This window comes from Engystomops pustulosus, chromosome 7 (genome assembly GCF_040894005.1).
Source record: "Engystomops pustulosus chromosome 7, aEngPut4.maternal, whole genome shotgun sequence".
In the NCBI taxonomy this organism is placed as follows: Eukaryota; Metazoa; Chordata; class Amphibia; order Anura; family Leptodactylidae; genus Engystomops; species Engystomops pustulosus.
This window is the reverse complement of record NC_092417.1, coordinates 94,007,107-94,027,656: the sequence shown is the minus strand read 5'-3', so window position 1 is coordinate 94,027,656 and position 20,550 is coordinate 94,007,107. Positions and strand designations below refer to the sequence as shown.

General features: G+C 42.3%; 1 protein-coding gene across 3 annotated transcripts in view; it reads left to right on the top strand.

Moving 5' to 3' along the window:
• Positions 1-20,550, top strand: part of LOC140070595 (DNA topoisomerase I, mitochondrial-like) — a 166,364-nt gene that overhangs the window by 110,063 nt on the left and 35,751 nt on the right. For all 3 annotated transcript variants that reach the window (XM_072117264.1, XM_072117265.1, XM_072117263.1), the window contains exons 9-10: positions 892-1,014; positions 4,228-4,415. In XM_072117264.1, the coding sequence (XP_071973365.1) occupies positions 892-1,014; positions 4,228-4,415 (311 nt within the window). The remainder of the gene's footprint in view (positions 1-891; positions 1,015-4,227; positions 4,416-20,550) is intronic.

Genomic DNA, 20,550 nt, shown 5'->3' with positions numbered 1-20,550 from the left:
AGCGGGAATTACCTATGACAAGTTACAGTTTAAAGGGGTATTCCCATCTGGGCATTTTAATTTAATTCATTTGCCATATGTAAACATTTCTTCAATTGGATGTTATAAAAAAAAAATGTTCCTATGTGAAGATAATTTCTCATAAATGTAGTAATATGGTCCCTTAAAAACGAGAGAGTTTCCTCGGATACGACAACCTCACATTTTGGCAGCAGTGGCCAGACATGCACTATTGAGTCCTGCCTGACCACTTGACTTCAGCGATCATTACCACAGGACGGCTGTGGGACCTGCAGTAACTCCTGGACATTTCATATAGAAAAACTTTTTTTTTTTCTTTGGACAATCCCTCCAGCAGAGGTGGCCGTATCCACGGACACAGTCTTGTTTCTAAGGGACCAAATCACTACATTTACGAGAAATTATCTTCACATAGGAATAATATTTGAATAAATAATTGAAGAAATGTTTATATATGGCAGATTAATGAATCTGGATGTGAATGCCCAAACGAAAGTACCCCTTTAAGCTATGAGTTATCCCATAGGGATTATCACCCAGTTTTTTTTCAAATAACTCATGGGTATATCTACATGATTATAGATAGATTTAACATTTTTATATTTACACACCTATATAAAACCAGTTGAAAAAGTTTGTTTTTAAATTTTTGTTGATGGGTTTTATTCTACTTTCTGTACATGTTTATGGGGTCCGGGGTAGCATTTACTGTGACATGGATGGACAATTTAACAAAAAAAATCTAGAGATGTTAATTGATACTAAATAGACTAGATAGGACTAAAATAGAAGAAAAAAAACCTCTAGAAGACTCCAGAAACCCAAGTAGCTTTGTTTCTAGGAAAACCTAAAACTTTTCATGTTTTATAGGAAATGACCCTCGAGGAACGGATGGTGCTTACGGATCTGGCAAAGTGCGACTTTACAGAAATATTCAATTATCACAAAAGAGTAGTAGAGGAAAGGAAAAATCGCACCAAAGAAGAAAAACTGGTAAAAAATAAACATTTTTATTGTATATGCATCTACTGATAAAGACAAAATTATCCTCTTTATTTATTATTGTTGTATAATAAAAAAAGTAGCAACTTCAGTTTTCCATGGGCATACACAGTTGGCTGAGGTTTCCTCTCTTCAGCACATCCACTTTCAGCTTTGCTTTTGTTACCTTGGATTGGGTAATCAGTGTTTTTTCAATCATCAATGGAAGGCAATTATTTTGTAAATAACTTGGTTGCACTGGTAGGATAGTAACTCTGTACGTAGTTTTTTTCACAGAAATGTCAAACACAAGGTCTGCAGCAGGTAAAACTCTTTTATTTGGAATTCCACAATAGCCGCCTCTCAAACGGGAGGAATAACAAGTATGGAGTGTAAAGATGATATGCTGTTCTTACAGCCAGTGGTGGAGGTGGTTGGCTAGGTGGAAGATGTTGGAATGATTGGGAATTGAAGAATGAGCACACTTGTGGTGGGTTGCTAGCTGATTGAGGAAAATGTTACTGGGACAACACAAGGGAGGAGTTTTCAATTGGGAGAAGAATGTTCTTTTATTAATAGTCTTTTTTAAGTTTTCTTGGTCCTTTTAAATGGCAACCATAGGGCTGCTTTGTCACCTGGTGAAAGACCATCACTGGTCTAAACGATGAGGACATGGAGGGGCATGAAGGGGCCGCAGCGCAGAGAGGGCCAGTGTGGGGCTTTCCTGCCCAGCACCTGCGCCTACACACTATAGCCTTTGACCAAGGTTGTATGTTTGCCCGCAATGACATAATTCTATACCAGCGCAGCCAGCTGCTGAATACAATTGAATTTGAGTGAACGAACAGTCCCAGCATTTGATACTGAAAAATTCTCATATATCCTCTAAGAAAACAATGGCCATTTATATACCAAAGAAAGTGCATGTAAATTATCCATGTCACCTCTGCAACATCTTCCCATAGTCCGTTAACAAAAGAATGTTTTGATGTGATTCAAAGTGCCTAAAATTTACAGCAAAAAGTTGTGATCTGTTTATTTCTCTCCTGGAAGATAAATGAGACCCAGTCGTAAAACGCTTGGATTTACTGAATTCCAGTTGGGATGATTAATTGCTTAGATCTTGGGCAGAGCAGATATCGTCAGCCTTTGTACACGTTCTTGCCAGAGTTGCTAAAGCTTGATGAACAGTAACACCTGTCACTTAATTCCTCTGCCTGTCTTTTGTACTGGGTCATAAGTCTCAGATGGGGACACATTTCTGCACAGCACCAATTTCAAAGAACTCAGGTTATCTGTTGCTGGCAACTTTTAACCCAAATTTACAGTTTTAAATTGCTGGACGGTCCAGAAAATTTTTGACACCCTTTCCTTCTCAATCTCATAAGTAGGCTTAATAATAGACCAACCTTCTCCTCTTTTATTTCCTACTACACAGACAGGATTACAAGACCATTGTTAGAAAACACCATTTCTGCCTCCATTTTAACAATAGATCATGTTGCCTCTTATTTGCACCTCCTTTTTGCACAGAGCATATATAGAACACTTTAGAACTAAACTTTAGAACTAAATGAGTCATCACCAGACTACTTCTGACTACAACCTGAAGTATCCATTGTGGTGGAGGTTGAGGAAAATTGACCATTGCATTCCACATCATAGATCTCTTGTTGGTCTTGGTTGTCTGCAATCCAGATCCTCATCCTCCAATACAAGTTCTTGAGAATCTTGCATAATCTCCTCCTGCAGCACCAGATTCCTCACCAGCATAAGCACCATGGCTGCATCCTTGTCCCTTAAATCCTGCTTTCCTCATTTTAAAGCACACGCAGTACCAGAACAGGATATAGGTGAAATTAATAATGGCATAACAATATAGTACTGTAATGAATTTATAAAATAATGCTATGACTAAGGTCACATTCAGACTACTTTGCATCTGGTAGGAGTGCTTGTCACTTCTCTCCACAGAAAGCTGAGCTTCCACAAACTTGGTGTGGCCAGATCATGGCCCCCATTATGGTCATGTGATGTATGATGCAAATAGTACCAAGACTGGTATGTAATGGAACATTGAATTATGCAATAAAGGCAAATCGTACTAAGACTGGTCGTGTAACAAATTGCTGTCGATTTTTGTCAAATGTTGAGATTCTTTTTAAACCTATTCTAATTCTTGATGTTGTATCCATTTAATAAGAATGTTATGGCTCGTAACGGGTTGTCAAGGACAGTAACCAATTTTAGACTTGGATTGGAATAATCAGGAGCACTTTCTGTTTCTGCTCTATGTGGGGCTGATTGGTGGTTTGTGGAGGGACATAAATAACATCCACCTACTGTTGAAGGATCTAGACACTGTTTACTGTAACAGCATGGTATGTGTAGCTCCGATATAATGTTAATGCTTTCGTTTACTGCATTGTCTGTAGGAAAAAAAAGTATCACTGTTCTCAAACATTTATTTAGGTCAAACAAGCATTTTACCTGTATAATATCAAGATTTGCTAATATTATTCTGTCATTAGACAATTGTCAAGCTTTTCATTACTAGGGTGCTGTGCTATGTCTTATTGCTGGCTCCCTGCAGTTCCCTTTTTTTCCTTTTGGCAAAACTGCCACTGAGAAGTCCTCAACAGTACTTGAAATGAGCAGTCTTCTTTTTGTTTTGTTTTTTGTTTTTTTTAAGATGTTCTACAGCAGCTTTGTTATGAACTCTTTATGTATACATAAGATTTATACTTCTCTTAAATAAGCAGCAGCTGGGGTTTTCATTATGGGGTATATTATGGGGGACATTCTTTATGAAAAAGGCTTTTGGTTGGAGACCCAATATCGGTGATATTACCATAGTGGGTGCAGAAACACCTAGCATGAGAGATTTGGAGGTTTGACATAAGAGCATGAGGCATTAATGCAGGACAAATGAATATACTTTCCCTATAAGATTCATATCAGAATTAATCATTTTTAATTAAATTAAAATGTCCAAGGAATAGCCTGTAGTCTCCCTGTCAGCCAAGCCCCACCAGTCGGTCTGTATCCTGCTTGTAAATGCCTGGATTATACTAATAAATATATATTAAAGTCTGTGTATTTATGCAGTCATATGATATATTACTGGAGTTCTGCTGTTCTGCAGAATGTATTTTTCTTTCCTTTAGATATTAAAGTTACAAATCTTAATTTTAATCTTATCTGCTTTCTTTCATCACTTGGCAGAAAGTGAAAGAAGAGAATGCGAAGCTGGTGGAGGAATTTGGCTTCTGTGTCATGGATCACCACAAAGAACGAATTGGGAACTTTAAAATTGAGCCCCCGGGGTTATTCCGTGGGAGAGGTGACCACCCCAAGCAAGGGATGTTGAAGAAACGTATTCTTCCAGAAGATGTGATCATTAACTGCAGCAAGTAAGTGTTTTCTAGTTAGAATTTATGTATAGATAAACATATGTGTGCAGGTATGTGTGTGAACACATGACGCGCTAAAGAATTTTTGTGGGCCAAAAGCAGTTGCCTTGACACAAACTCATGAATCTCTAGATGACACTAGTTTCTATGTACAGGTGTTTCTACTATATTTGGTTCCAATTAGCAAGCATTAGGGTATGTGCATTCAGCTCATACATCAAAGCCCTGAAAGGGAAGGGTGGAGAAGAAGGCAGCATCATTCCATTGCACTGGAGCCAAAAGAGAAGCTCCTACACTTTGTTTCCAGGCTTCTAGTGTTCTCCTGAAATTTTTGGTCTACACTATTTAAATGAACTTGAAGGAAATGAGGCAACGAAAATAACTGGAAAAACCCATTGTCGCCCCCGGTCTTTTCCAACAGGCTATAGGAACCAGTCTGAGCCTTTAACCCTTTAACAACTTGGCCATTTTGCACATTCCTGACATCAGTTCATACGTGTAACCTTATGTGGCTATAATTTCAGAATGTTTTAACATACCCAGGTGATTTTAAGGAAATGCGTTTATGAAAACTGAAATTTGTCAAAAATTCTGAAAAAATTCTCTATTTTTAAAATTAATAACTTCATAGCTTACATTTACTGAATGTCTGCACTATATTGACACGCTTTTATGCATCCTCTCATTTCTGTAGGATGTTATACGTTTGAGAAGCCGAAATACTAGTAAAACCCCATAAATTACCCAAAAGTTACCAATATGCAAACTACACAACTTTTAGAAATTTAACTTAATTTCATTTAATTTCAGTGTTTCACAGAGGTTAAAACTATGATTTAAAAATTGTCTTCTTTGGATAATAGAATTTATTTTTCAAAAAATGTACACCTTCAAATTGGATAAAATTCCAAAATGCACTGCAAAGTTGTAAAAAATGTTATTTATTCTGTGGGTCACTACGTATTATAGTAATACCTAATTTATATAGTGTTTTTTTTAATATGCCATATATACTCGAGTATAAGCTTAGTATTTCAGCACAAAAAAATTTGCTAAAACCCAAACTCGGCTTATACTCGAGTAAAAAAAAACATATATATCAGAACTCACCTTTCCGGCTTACCCCGCTGCTGGCTATATACTGGGGCAGGGGGCTGGCTTTACACTGGGGGATATGGGCTGGCAAGCTATATACTGGGGGACAGGTGCTGGCTATCTACTAATAGGCAGGGTCCGGCAGGCTATATACTGGGGAGGCTGTGACCAATGCATTTCCCGCCCTCGGCTTATACTCGGGTCAATAGGTTTTCCCAGGTTTTTGTGTTAAAATAAGGGGCCCCGGCTTATACTTGGGTCGGCTTATACTCAAGTATATACAGTATTTAACAAATTTTACTGAATAAATTAAAAGTGGAGAAAATCTCATTTGTTACAGCTTTGCCATATTTCAGAGGCTTAACTTTTAGTATTTTTTATTGGCCAAAGTCTTTATGCATGAAGAGTTTTTCTATTCAGTGGTACCATTTTGGGGCACATAACTTTCTTAATCACTTCTTAGGACATGAGTGAAAGGATTTGATGAAAAATCTACATTTTTGGCATGTTTTCAGTTCTTTTTGTTTTTATGGCATTCACCAATCACGTCCAATAATGTTTTAGATCTATTGTACAGTTTTTTACGATGTGGTGATGGTGGTGTTGTGGAGATTTTCTCTATTTTTATTGAAAAAGCTTTTGTTTCCTAAGTTAGGCTTGAACAAGAAATTATATGATCACTTTTTCAAGCTCATACACAGCTAACGCACAGCAATACAAATGCATTGCAGTGTTATGTATCAGGACCTGACCACTGGGGAGCCCTGGAGCACTCGTCAGACCCCAGGGTTGGCATAGAAGGGTCAGATCCCCCAGTAACTGGCAGGGGGTGGGGATGGAGGTTAATCCAAAAAAACAAACATGCAATTTACCCCTTTCATGCTCCAGTCAGACTTGTCTTATCTCCAGTCTTTTGTGTAATATACTGTACAGTTGACACCTTCTCCTTATGGCGATGATTCCACTTACCACAGCTTATTTGATATGCTATGGGCCTTACTATTATGGCACAAGTGAGGAAGGGGTTAAAGTGAACCTGTAGGATTACAAAATCCTGAATGGTATACCAGGGTGAATGCAAAGAATATTGAAAAAAAAATATGACCCATAGAAGTTTCTGAATAAGCTAATACTAGCTAAAGGGGTGGTGGCCTTATTTTGCTACAGCAAACACACACTCTTGAATATAGTAAAGTGTACAATTTTACCAAATTTTCCTTTATAAGCTTGTCATTTCTGCTGTAAACTATTTTCTCACTTGTAGCTCAAAGTAATGTATGTAAATCTTTGTGTACTCTTGTGCATATAGGGATTTGTAGTTAGTCAGTCATTAGTCTTTCCTTAGGTTGTATTGTTGTTACTGCTTGGCTGCATTGCCAATGTGAAAGGTTGTTATTATTATTAAAATATTTAGCTCTAGTTCATTGTGGCACCAACACTTCCCTATCCAACACCTGGGCACATGCCCTACCTAACCCCCTCATTTAAATCTCTTCAGCACCAGTTATGCAGCACATCTGGCCATTACAAGAAGGCCATAGAAGGCAGATCAATATGCAAACACAATTATTCAGTTTACAGAACAGCTAATAATCCCAATGCAATTAGAAGTTGGATTCTGTCTGGTGAACAATATTGACAAGACTCCAATTGGAATAAAATCCCCCGAGGACCGCGGGCTGTACTGAACAACTTCTCCAGCACATTCCATTGAAACTTATCTCTTTCTGACAGACTTTGTATAACGTGTAATTTTTTTTTTTTTTTTAGTTAGTGTGATTTAATGTCTTACAGTCAATTCTAAATAATGTTTTTCTTCAGCAGGTAGAAAGCCATAGCAGTAGGATTGAAAAGTTACTATTGAAAATAGGGGGGGAGCAGTCATTTATCAGAGAGAAGAAAGTGCAATTAAATAAGACTACAAAGAGACTTGAGACTGAGAGCACAGGCAGTTACTGTAAAGGAGTCTGGAAAGACCTCTGAATATGGAATCACAGCTGGATGCTTTAGAAATCTTGGAATTCACTTAAGTGGTTCAGTAATTATTGCCAATACCATTACAATAGTTAGAAAATGGGTCTCCACCCCCATCGACCCACAGAACAGCAAAGTGACTAACAAGTTGTGTCTGCATAATCTTCACAAAATCTATGGCATGTCAAATGAGAAGGAGCTGCTGCTTCAGAACCAAGGACAGATCCCAGCATGTCTTGTATTTAATGCACTACTTAATTACTGTACACAGGAAAAGTTCTACAATCTTCTTATAGATTCCATGTTTCATTTATCACCAATTTCAAGATATTTTGTTACAGTAGTTAGCTATTGGTGAATAAGACAAATTGTTTCCGTTTATAGCCAGCAATAACTTAGATTCTAGGCAGTCAAGCTCACAGAGCATTGTCTATACTAGATACAGCTGGATCCACCAATCTTATAACAGAAACTTCTCCCCCTTACTAGCTGTTATACTCTCGCCTTCTTCATCAGTATTTGTGCAGTGAGCACTGTTCACTGCACGATTGCTGAGGGAGCAGGGTTGAGGGTGAAACAGTTTAATAGCCTGTAAAGCCAGATCAAGAGGGGCTAGGGTAGCAGGTGGGCATTGTTATTGCATTAGAGCTGGAGCCCTGAGGCACTCTACCCATTGACCTTCTGGTCTTTTGCCAGCCTTAGTTTTTATCAAAACAGAGGGTGAAAAAGGCCAAAATACATTGAACGGTATGCTGGGTTTCTTTGGTAAATAAAAACAAAGTATGGATGATATGTGTGGGTATAGCCCTAGGTAACATAGCAGTTCAGGTAGGTAAATTGTGGCGATGGATTCCCTTTTAAGCTTTATTGACCTAGAACCAGGAACCTTAAAATTGTACTTGGTAAATACTAAAAAGTGCATCAACATTACAAAGATATTGTGTGGAGAAGGTGTAATAGAAATTAATAGGACTCCTGCTCTAATTTTACCAGAGGCCCATTTTCCTTGTAATATGGTGTCCCAATGAAGGCACTAACACGATGGAGCAGGAATATTTGTCAGAGCGGCAGTCTTAAAGCCTCTTGAAACGGGGCTGTAATTTCAGTCACTGAAAATATTCTAAACATATTCAGTTTTAGGAATGGGCCATATGCAGACTCTGCTACTGTACATCAGATTTTTTTGTTACTCTACTGGTTACATTCAACCCCTGTCTTTCTAGACACCCTAGGCATCTTCATGAAAGCTCACTAATCTATTGTAGTTGTCTGCTGCCTATGGGGGTTATATAACTGTAGTGAATTGTCGCAAATATCTGTTGTTGCCTGATGGCAAGGTCGAAAATGATTTCTCATTCCTGTATTAGATTGCCATAACTGCTGCATTGTATGTGTGCAACAGTCGGAGTCCACATGGCGAAGCTAACCTGAAATAAATTCACTATATCATGTGGGGTGTGAGTAGTTAGTATCTCTTTAATAAACGAAAAACTTGATATTCTGCAAACCCTATTTTCTTTGCATCTTAAATTCCAGCCTGTGAGAGACGTTTTAGTGATGTGGCATCTAGTAACTCACAAGGACGGAGTATGTGTGATCGTGGGCTTTATGCTGGCTGCGTGCTGTGCCGTGCCTGCTGAGTACCGTCTTAAATGGGATTAGAGCTCTGCTTGTCTTTCTGACCTGTGATGTCAAAACATGTCACATTGAAGATAGGACAGTTAGGCAAATTAGAGCGATTCTGTTACTTGCAGAGAGCAGCAGGAAGGTGCAGAAACTGCAGACAAGGGGATTACACAGAGACTGCTCCGTTCCAAGTATCCTCAGCAGGCATATAATCCAATTCAACACAGCAGCCAGGTTTATCATGTTTGGTGTTTGAAAGATTATTTTAAAAGGCGACTGAAACCACTGTATACCATGAATAACTTATCAAAGGCTGTCTGTTACTGGGGTATACCCAATATTCTTCATTCTCCTGCAGCAAATTCCTATGATAGGAAGTGATCCCTAAAGGGCTTGTATGAGAAGAAAATGGTTACATTCAAGCAAATGCGGCAATACCGCTCTCTTCCTATGGACAAATGAAAAGCTTTTACTAGAAGAAAGTCTCTTATTTTACGTAATTTTGTATCTTTTCTTTAAAGAAACATCTGGGTCTCAAAAATACCATCTGTCCAACATTGTTGTAGCTATACTGCAGTTTTCTTTAGCAAGAACAGTTGACTGATCCGTACTCTAAGATCCCCAGTAATAGCTCAGACATAAAGTTACAATATCTGGATATAACACCCTGATTCACACTTCAAGATACACAACATTTGCTAGAAAATTACAACTCTTATATATGCCAGCCAATTATGTTTCGTTTATTACATGCAACATATTTCTCGGGTGAGCTTTTACATAAAACCCTTTCACCTGTATAATTTATCTGCTTGTTATACCCCATTATGTCTGATACCTCTTTAAGAAAGATTATTAAAGTCCAACTTTAGGAGTGATCAGGCTAGGACTAAGCAATTATTTGCAATTATTTGCTATTCATACTAACCCACCCAAAATAAATGCTACATAAAAACTATGATTAAAAATCATTGCCCTTATCCCTAAATGGTTCATTTCCATGGCTGCAATGTTAAAATGTGTTTGTAAACTTGTATACAACTCAACTGATGTGTGTCCAATAATATTAAAGGAGTCCTGCATATTACGTTTTACTTGCATTGCCCTGCCTCCTTGTTCCTGATTGAAAGGTCTCACTGCTAGGACATGCTGCTGTAAGGAATTCATACTTGGGGACATCTGCCAATATTCAACTACAGACATATAAAGCACTGTTTACTTATCATTAGGGGTAAAAAAAAAATTGTTTCACTTAAAATGTTTCACACAGTGCCTTGCTGCAACATTAATATAGAAAGCTCTGTTACATCATTGAGCACTTCTTTTCATGTGACCAGGTTGATGTTGTAATGCCCGTGGAATGGGTCCCTTACAAACCTTTATACTTCAGGTCATAATTAGTTATGCAGGTGAAGTACAGCCAACTAGATCCTATAGTATAGTACGTGGGTCTGGAGTTTCAGAAAGGTCTCTGAGTTCTGAGAGAGAACGGAGTCTACTTTCTGACAGTGCTAACCATACACCTTGCCTGCAATAATCTTCCTCCATCAGGTCTGTTGCAGCTCTGTACCTATACAGAGCCTGCCTAAGATTGCTGCCAAAGAAGCCTCTACCTTTTCCACAACCAAGTTCCCTAAACTGGGCTGTGAGCTTCTCCTACCAGACTGCATCCAAACAGCTACCTCAGACATTGGCAGATAGGACACTATGCCAGCCTGTTATTGCTGTTTAAAGTTCTGAAATAAGGAACTAAGTTATTGATCTACACCTTGTCTCCACTTGTGATCCCGAACTGCCACTAACATCACTGACCTCCCATCTACCTAGGAATTCCTAACAAACGCATACTACAGGAGTGCCCCAAGGAAGCCCTCCATCATACTGTGACCTCCCTCTCTTCTTGCATCCCATCACTGGACTTGTCATGGTTGCTTGGTCCAGGTAGAACAGGCCTCACCCAACCCAGGCAAGTCAAGCTGTAGGCCATGCTAAAGCCAGCCACTCGTGTACCAGGGGAATCCAGCTTCCCCCAAGCCATTAGGTCAGGCCCCCATGGGAGTGAGTAAAGGAGCTTAGATGACATTTTAGCGTTCTAACTTTAATATCTACCTTCTGTATGTATCTGATTACATGAAATCACAATATGCTGAAGCAAGAGGGGGAGTAGAAGTCCATGTTGGCAGACTGTGATTTCATGTGATCAGATACATACATGAGGTAGATAGCCAGTACACGGCATGAAATATAGATTTCGCTAGGAAATTTGTTATACAGAACCAAGCCCTTATTCAGCTCTGTATATGGAAAAATAGGAGAAGTGGCATTCAGTTAATAGGGCTCTATGAGGCTGGATTTGTGAAAAATGTGGTGAAAGTTTTTTTTTAAAAGAATAGCGCTTTGTCCATGTAGGCCCTATTTGGGAAAGTCAGGTTTGTAGTGGCTATTGGCTATTGTGGCCATTTTGACTACAGTGATGGAGCTTGGATAGGTAAAGAGAAAGGGAGGTCCCTACTTCAGGATTTGCCCCATTCAGCTCAGTGTAGAGAAGCTATCACCAGGTTTTACCCCACTAACCTACTAGCCTCCACAGGTAGAGTATGACATTTCCTTTCTAGAATTCTTTTAGTTTAACAATTAAATAAAAGGCTCCTTAAAAAAGGCAGTGATTTCATTAATTGTCGTTGCAAGGTATATGACCAGTTATCTGTGAGTGTGAAAATTAAGACAAAATGGAGAGACAGGGCTTAGAAGGATAGAAATGAATCTCATAAAGCGGTCAAATGGCAATATTACATGGTATGAGATGGTCAGTATCCAACAAAACTTGAAATAACATGTACAAATTAACCAATTGTAGAGTAGTAATAGAACAGGGTGGGTGGGAGTGACATGTTTTCTCTTGGTCTTCTGGTGAGACATTGGACAGGAGGTAATATCTATATCTAAGCCCCGCCCCTATCACAGTACCACACCAGACACTACATACTATGTCCTCATAGTAATACACTAAACACTATATAGTGGGGCTTATTTATAAAGGGTCGCGGATCGCACTTTCGTCAGACTGTTTATGGTTTTCAGGATTTGCGTAACACTGACAGGTATTTAGCCGGGGATTGTGTCGCACGTGATTGGTTTTTGGCACAGCTGCGCTGGCTTTCATGCAACAAAAATTGGGGGCGGGCCGTCGGACAATCCGATGGATTCGGACTGAGTGTGGGATTTAACTTTCAATTTGTGTCGCAAGACGATGCACTTACATACACCAGGAAGAGGGTGAACTCCTGAGCAGGGAAGCGACATATGCAGCATATCATGCGCACAATCTGATCTCGGCACAGTGCATTGTCGGAAAATGCACTATGGATGAACTCCAGCGGCCGGGTAAGTAAATGTGCCTCAGTATGTCCTCACAGCATTACAGCAAATAACATGTACAATGTTCTCTTAGCAGAACACCAATATTAAATCAATACAACTGCATACAAATGCTGGTGTTGTAGGTCCCCCTTTACCAAAGTCATGTCCCCCATTGCTTATGGCTCTGGGGGTGTCTTTTTACTCTGTTTGAACATTACTCACATGGAAATAAGGGTGTTCAAATAAATTTATTACAACTATAAATGAACTTGCATTCCCAAGGGATATTTCATACCCTACCTGAGGGAACTAATAGTGTAGCGGGGGTAAACTCTGGTGTCACGTTCTCTGTAAGTTACCCAAAGTCAAGTGTACAGCAGGAAGATGGTGTAGTGTATCTATTGCCTTCCTGTGATAGTGTCTGCTGTGTTGCATATCTAATCTTGTCATATGTGTTACTGTATTTTGAGCTGTGTATCTAATCCTATCATGTGTGATGCTATTTGTAACAATTAGTAAGAGTAATTTTGTTGCTACCAATCACAGAATAGCTTTCATTTATAAAGAGGTGTATTGTTACAAATGCTACACATAAAGTTAGTTCAGGTCAGTGTTCTTTTTAACTAATACACAGTGGAACAGTTCTAAATGTTGACCAACTAGATTACAGCTATTGTATTATAGCTTTTATTGTGTAAATAATAGCTGCAATTTGATTATTAGCTTTGTGCAGCTTTTCTATTTCTCTATATGTGTTCTAGATGAAGCCTTGTATGTTTTTGTTTCAGGCAACTTTATTTATAAGGTTCAGATTGAAATGCAAGTGTACTTAATACATACATGACAGGGGGTGCATGTAGAGACGGTCCCTTACTTAAGGATACCGGACAGACAACCCCTAGTTTCAGACAAATGTGACCTCTGGTGAAACTCTCTCTCTAATTCAGTCCCAGGTAGTACTAATCAGCTGATACCAGATATTTCATACCCCACCCGAGGGAGCTCTGTGTTTAGTGGTGACTGGTTGGTAGCATTCTGTATAATATCTGCTGCATGAGCTTCAATATACTAACCAGAAGTCAGGGAGACCTTGCTACATTTAAAGTGTTTGCTGCACTGTAATCCAGTGTAACACCCAAGAATCAAATAAGTTCTGAATGTAAATGTTTCTTTCTGTCCTTATCATGTGTATGTGTCCATTCATATTCTCATTCCATTGGTTTTCAACTGAAATACATTGATGGATCATAAGCATGGTATGATCAGAGGGGGGGCTGGTTGTGACTAGAGATGAGCGAGCACTAAAATGCTCGGGTACTCGTTATTCGAGACGAACTTTTCCCGATGCTCGAGTGCTCGTCTCGAATAACGAACCCCATTGAAGTCAATGGGAGACTCGAGCATTTTTCAAGGGGACCAAGGCTCTGCACAGGGAAGCTTGGCCAAACACCTGGGAACCTCAGAAAAGGATGGAAACACCACGGAAATGGACAGGAAACAGCAGGGGCAGCATGCATGGATGCCTCTGAGGCTGCTTAATCGCACCATTATGCCAAAATTATGGGCAACAGCATGGCCATGACAGAGTGACAGAATGAAGCTAGATAGCATCTAAAACATGCAATAATTGACCCTGACACTATAGGGGACGGCATGCAGAGGCAGCGGCAGCAGGCTAGAGAGTGTCATGGCGACATACCCTAAATGGACTCAGGCTTCAAACCAATGGGTGGCAGAGAGGAACCAAAGGAGGTGAGCAAGAAGCGCTCAAATAATATCGGTACATGATAAAAGTTTGCCAGTATATTTTGTGGATAACACAGCAGGGTGGCGACAAAGTTAACAACTTTGATGTGGAATCCATGAAAACAACCCAAATTTCTGCCTGACACACCTCGTTTGATAAGGGGACGATGTATGGAGGCAGCTATATGGACGACTTTTGGAGGTAGCAATGGAGACAACGTGTGGAGGCTGCTATGGAGACAATTTAATTTGGATAGTGCCTGTATGTGGCAGTCCAAAAAAATTTTCAAACCAGAGGAGCAGGTAGGTGGCCCTCCAGAAAAATTGAATAGATTGAGTGCCTGTATGTGGCACTCCCAAAAATTGTTTAAAACAGAGGACCGGGTAGGTGGCCCTCCAGAAAAATTAAATGCATAAAGTACTATAGCTAGAGCCAGTGGGCCCTGTCAAAAAATAGCCAGTTTCCTCTGCTTTACTGTACAAAGAGGAGGAGAAGGAGGAAAATGAGGAGGAGGAGGAGTGGATCAATTATTCAGGTTGAGCTTCCTTCACCTGGTGGAGATTGGAAATTATGAGAAATCCAGGCTTTATTCATCTTAATAAGCGTCAGCCTGTCAGCGCTGTCAGCCGACAGGCGTGTACGCTTATCGGTGATGATGCCACCAGCTGCACTGAAAACCCGCTCGGACAAGACGCTAGCGGCAGGGCAGGCAAGAACCTCCAAGGCGTACAGCGCCAGTTCATGCCACATGTCCAGCTTTGAAACCCAGTAGTTGTAGGGAGCTGTGTGATCATTTAGGACGATGGTATGGTCAGCTACGTACTCCCTCACCATCTTTCTGTAAAGATCAGCCCTACTCTGCTGAGACTGGGGACAGGTGACAGTGTCTTGCTGGGGTGACATAAAGCTGGCAAAAGCCTTGTAAAGCGTACCCTTGCCAGTGCTGGACAAGCTGCCTGCTCGCCTACTCTCCCTCGCTACTTGTCCCGCTGAACTACGCACTCTGCCGCTAGCGCTGTCAGAAGGGAAATACTGTTTCAGCTTGTGCACCAGGGCCTGCTGGTATTCATGCATTCTCACACTCCTTTCCTCTGCAGGGATGAGAGTGGAAAGATTTTGCTTGTACCGTGGGTCCAGGAGAGTGAACACCCAGTAATCGGTGCTGGAATAAATTCTTTGAACGCGAGGGTCACGGGATAGGCAGCCTAGCATGAAAACTGCCATATGCGCCAGAGTACCAACGCGTAAGAATTCACTCCCCTCACTGGCTTGACTGTCCATTTCCTCCTCCTCCAACTCCTCCAACTCCTCTTCTTCTGCCCATACACGCTGAACAGTGAAGGACTCAACAATGGTCCCCTCTTGTGTCTCGCCAACATTCTCCTCCTCTTCCTCCTCATCCTCCTCCACCTCCACCTCCTCCGATATGCGCTGAGAAACAGACCTGAGGGTGCTTTGGCTATCAACAAGGGAATCTTCTTCCCCCGTCTCTTGTGACGAGCGCAAAGCTTCCGACTTCATGCTGATCAGAGAGTTTTTCAACAGGCCAAGCAGCGGGATTGTGAGGCTGATGATGGCGGCATCGCCACTGACCATCTGTGTTGACTCCTCAAAGTTACTCAGCACCTGACAGATATCAGACATCCACGTCCACTCCTCATTGTAGACTTGAGGAAGCTGACTGACCTGACTACCAGTTCTGGTGGAAGTTGACATCTGGCAGTCTACAATCGCTCGGCGCTGCTGGTAAACTCTGGATAACATGGTCAGTGTTGAATTCCACCTCGTGGGCACGTCGCACAACAGTCGGTGAGCGGGCAGTTGGAGGCGGCGCTGCGCTGCCCTGAGAGTGGCAGCATCTGTGCTGGACTTCCTGAAATGCGCACAGATGCAGCGCACCTTCGTGAGCAAATCAGACTGATTGGGGTATGTCTTGAGGAAACGCTGAACTATCAGATTTAACACATGGGCCAGGCATGGCACATGTGTCAGTCTGCCGAGTTGCAGAGCCGCCACCAGGTTACGGCCGTTGTCACACACAACCATGCCTGGCTTCAGGTTCAGCGGTGCCAGCCACAGATCAGTCTGCGCCGTGATGCCCTGTAATAGCTCTTGGGCGGTGTGCCTTTTATCGCCTAGGCTCAGCAGTTTGAGCACCGCCTGCTGTCGCTTAGCGATGGCACTGCTGCTGTGCCTAGAGCTACCGACTGATGGCGCCGTGCCCACGGATGGTAGTTCGGAGGAGGGGTGGGTGGAGGAGGAGGCATAGTAGGCCTGAAACACCTGGACCGAGGTAGGCCCCGCAATCCTCGGCGTCGGCAGTATATGACCAGCCGCAGGGTCAGACTCGCTCCCAGCCTCCACCAAGTTAACCCAATGTGCCGTCAGCGATATATAGTGGCCCTGCCCGGCAGCACTCGTCCACGTGTCCGTGGTCAGGTGGACCTTGTCAGAAACGGCGTTGGTCAGGGCACGGATGATGTTGTCTGACACGTGCTGGTGCAGGGCTGGGACGGCACATCGGGAAAAGTAGTGGCGGCTGCGGACCGAATACCGAGGGGCGGCCGCCGCCATGAGGTTGCGAAAGGCCTCGGTCTCTACTAGCCTATAGGGCAGCATCTCCAGGCTAAGCAATATGGAGATGTGCACATTAAGGGCTTGGGCGTGCGGGTGGGTTGCACTATATTTGCGTTTCCGCTCCAGCGTCTGGGGTATGGAGAGCTGAACGCTGGTGGATGCTGTGGAGGATCGTGGAGGCGACGATGGGGTTTTTGTGGCAGGGTCCTGGGCAGGGGGCTGACTATCAGCTGACACAGGGGAAGGAGCAGTGGTGTGCACGGCCGGAGGTGAACGGGCTTGTTGCCACTGAGTGGGGTGTTTAGCATTCATATGCCTGCGCATACTGGTGGTAGTTAAGCTAGTAGTGGTGGAACCCCTGCTGAGCCTGGTTTGGCAAATGTTGCACACCACAGTCCGTCGGTCATCCGGTGTTTCCTTAAAGAACCTCCAGACTTCTGAAGATCTAGCCCTCGCCGCAAGAGCCCTCGCCACGGGAGCTTCACTAGTTGACACATTTGGCGCTGATGCACCAGCTCTGGCCCTGCCTCTCCGTCTGGCCCCACCACTGCCTCTTCCAACCTGTTCTGGTCGAGGACTCTCCTCCGTCTCAGAAGCACTGTGTTCACCCGGCCTCTCAACCCAGCTTGGGTCTGTCACCTCATCATCCTCCGATCCCTCAGTCTGCTCCCCCCTCGGACTTCCTGCCCTGACAACAACTTCCCCACTGTCTGACAACCGTGTCTCCTCATCGTCGGACACCTCTTTACACACTTCCACTACGTCAAGAAGGTCATCATCACCCACAGACTGTGACTGGTGGAAAACCTGGGCATCGGAAAATTGCTCAGCAGCAACCGGACAAGTGGTTTGTGACTGTGGGAAGGGTCCAGAAAACAGTTCCTCAGAGTATGCCGGTTCAAATGCCAAATTTTCCTGGGAGGGGGCAGACTGGGGGGGGGAGGCTGAGGTGCAGGAGCTGGAGGAGTGGCGATTTCGGTGACATGGGTGGACTGCGTGGAAGACTGACTGGTGGACAAATTGCTCGAAGCATTGTCAGCAATCCACGACATCACCTGTTCGCACTGTTCTGGCCTCAACAGTGCTCTACCACGAGTCCCAGTAACTTCAGACATGAACCTAGGGAGTGTAGCTCTGCGGCGTTCCCCTGCTCCCTCATAAGCAGGTGGTGTCTCACCCCGGCCAGGACCACGGCCTCTGACCCCTGCAGTAGTTGGACGCCCACGTCCCCGCCCTCGTCCTCTACCCCTAGCCCTCGGGTTAAACATTTTTAAAATGAGAGTTATAACTTTAATTTTTTTTAAACTTTTTTTTGTGTTTTTTGTTTTTTTTGTGTTTTTGAGTTTTTAAAACCAAACGATGCTATCCTATTGCTATGGCTATTTTCTAGCCAAGTATGAAAGCACACTACTATGCCAGATGAGATGACGCAGAGTTATGAAACAAAATAAACGTAAAATAAAAAAGGACAAATGGCAGACTGTGCCTAATTGAAATCCAACCCCTACTAAATTTTCCCACTTCGGTCTTTGCAATGGATATGTGCGTCACTAAGCGCAAAACACAGCGGTCGCAAGTCTCACTACAAATTGCTCACAATTGGCTAGTAGATGCACTGCAGCAAGTACAGCCACCAGCAGATCAACCAGAAATCAAATATATAACGCTACTGTAGGCGTAAGTAAGCCGTTTGGATTCTCCTATGGCTATTTTCTAGCCAAGTATGAAAGCACACTACTATGCCAGATGAGATGACGCTGAGTTATTAAACAAAATAAACGTAAAATAAAAAAGGACAAATGGCAGACTGTGCCTAATTGAAATCCAACCCCTACTAAATTTTCCCACTTCGGTCTTTGCAATGGATATGTGCGTCACTAAGCGCAAAACACAGCGGTCGCAAGTCTCACTACAAATTGCTCACAATTGGCTAGTAGATGCACTGCAGCAAGTACAGCCACCAGCAGATCAACCAGAAATCAAATATATAACGCTACTGTAGGCGTAAGTAAGCCGTTTGGATTCTCCTATGGCTATTTTCTAGCCAAGTATGAAAGCACACTACTATGCCAGATGAGATGACACTGAGTTATTAAACAAAATAAACGTAAAATAAAAAAGGAAAAATGGCAGACTGTGCCTAATTGAAATCCAACCCCTACTAAATTTTCCCACTTTGGTGTTTGAGGTGGATATGTGTGCCACTAAGAGCTAAACACAACGGTAGCAAGTCCCCCTGCTAATTCCTCACAAAATGGTACTAGATGCAAATAAAAAAAAAAAAAGTAGAACGTTATTGTAGCCCTAAGAAGGGCTGTTGGGTTCTTGGAGAATCACTCCTGCCTAACACTATTCTAATAGAACAGCCTAACGCTTTCCCTGACCAGCAGCAGCTCTCTCCCTAGCGGCATCCAGACACAGAATGATCCGAGCAGCGCGGGCAGCGGCTAGTCTATCCCAGGGTCACCTGATCTGGCCAGCCAACCACTGCTATCGACGTGTAAGGGTACCACGTCATGCTGGGTGGAGTGCAGAGTCTCCTGGCTTGTGATTGGCTCTGTTTCTGGCCGCCAAAAAGCAAAACGGCGGGAGCTGCCATTTTCTCGAGCGGGCGAAGTATTCGTCCGAGCAACGAGCAGTTTCGAGTACGCTAATGCTCGACCGAGCATCAAGCTCGGACGAGCATGTTCGCTCATCTCTAGTTGTGACCCTGCAATCATCAGAACACATGTACCCATTTATAGGACTGTGCCTTGTACTACATCTCCGCCCTGGTCTAGTAAATGGTGCAGTTTTTGATGCAGTTCTGATTACTGATGGAGATATACATGAGTGGTCATAATAAAACCCAAATTAAAGTGCTTATTCTCTAAATTTGTGTTGTATTTGTCCACTAACATTGGTATCACCGGCATCCACGGTGCTTTCTTCTTGCACTCAATGCTTTTCCTGAGCATATATTCTACTTCCTGATCAGGGTTTCCCAAAGAAGATGGCAGCATTAAAAGTTGCCAGTTTTACAACAGAGATGGCAAGTATGCTAGGCATTGGCTGAGAGGAGCTGTAGCCAGCATTTAGAATTATAAAATCTAAATACCTATGTCTTAGAATATGGAGTGAAAAATGGTTGTCAAGAGTTAACCCTATAGTAATAGTGTGTCACTGGTGTAGACCTGATTCATTAAACCTACTTTAGCACTAGGTGACAATCCTTCTCAAGCAATAACCTAGCACTAGCTCAAGTATTTCACTAAGCAATGTCTTCAAATTCACATAACATGGTTGATTGTCGCCACCCAGTGGCTAAGTGAGGCACTACGGTTACCTGGCAAAACATATTCATTTGGTTTACAATCAGGTCTTCGCCCTATAAACTATTACAGGCAGTTTCCGTGTTACGCACAAGATAGGTTCTGTAGGTTTGTTCCTAAGTTGAACTGTATATTTTATAATTGTAGCTCCATACAAATTGTTTTGCTCTCTGTGACAATTGGATTTTAAAAATGTTGGGTTGTCGTAAGAATCAGGATTAATAATAAGCTTAATTGTAGACACCTTTACTAACTGGTATAGCTATTTATTGTAGTCTATGGCTAGAGTAAATTGCCAACATCCAGAAGTCCGTTTGTAACTAGGGGTCGTCTGTAAGTAGGTTGTGTTCTCAAGTAGGGGACCACCTGTATATGGTTTCTTGCCAAATATTTTACACACAGTGCATTATCTATAACAGTAGGTTGCTTAGCTGCTAAAACTTTG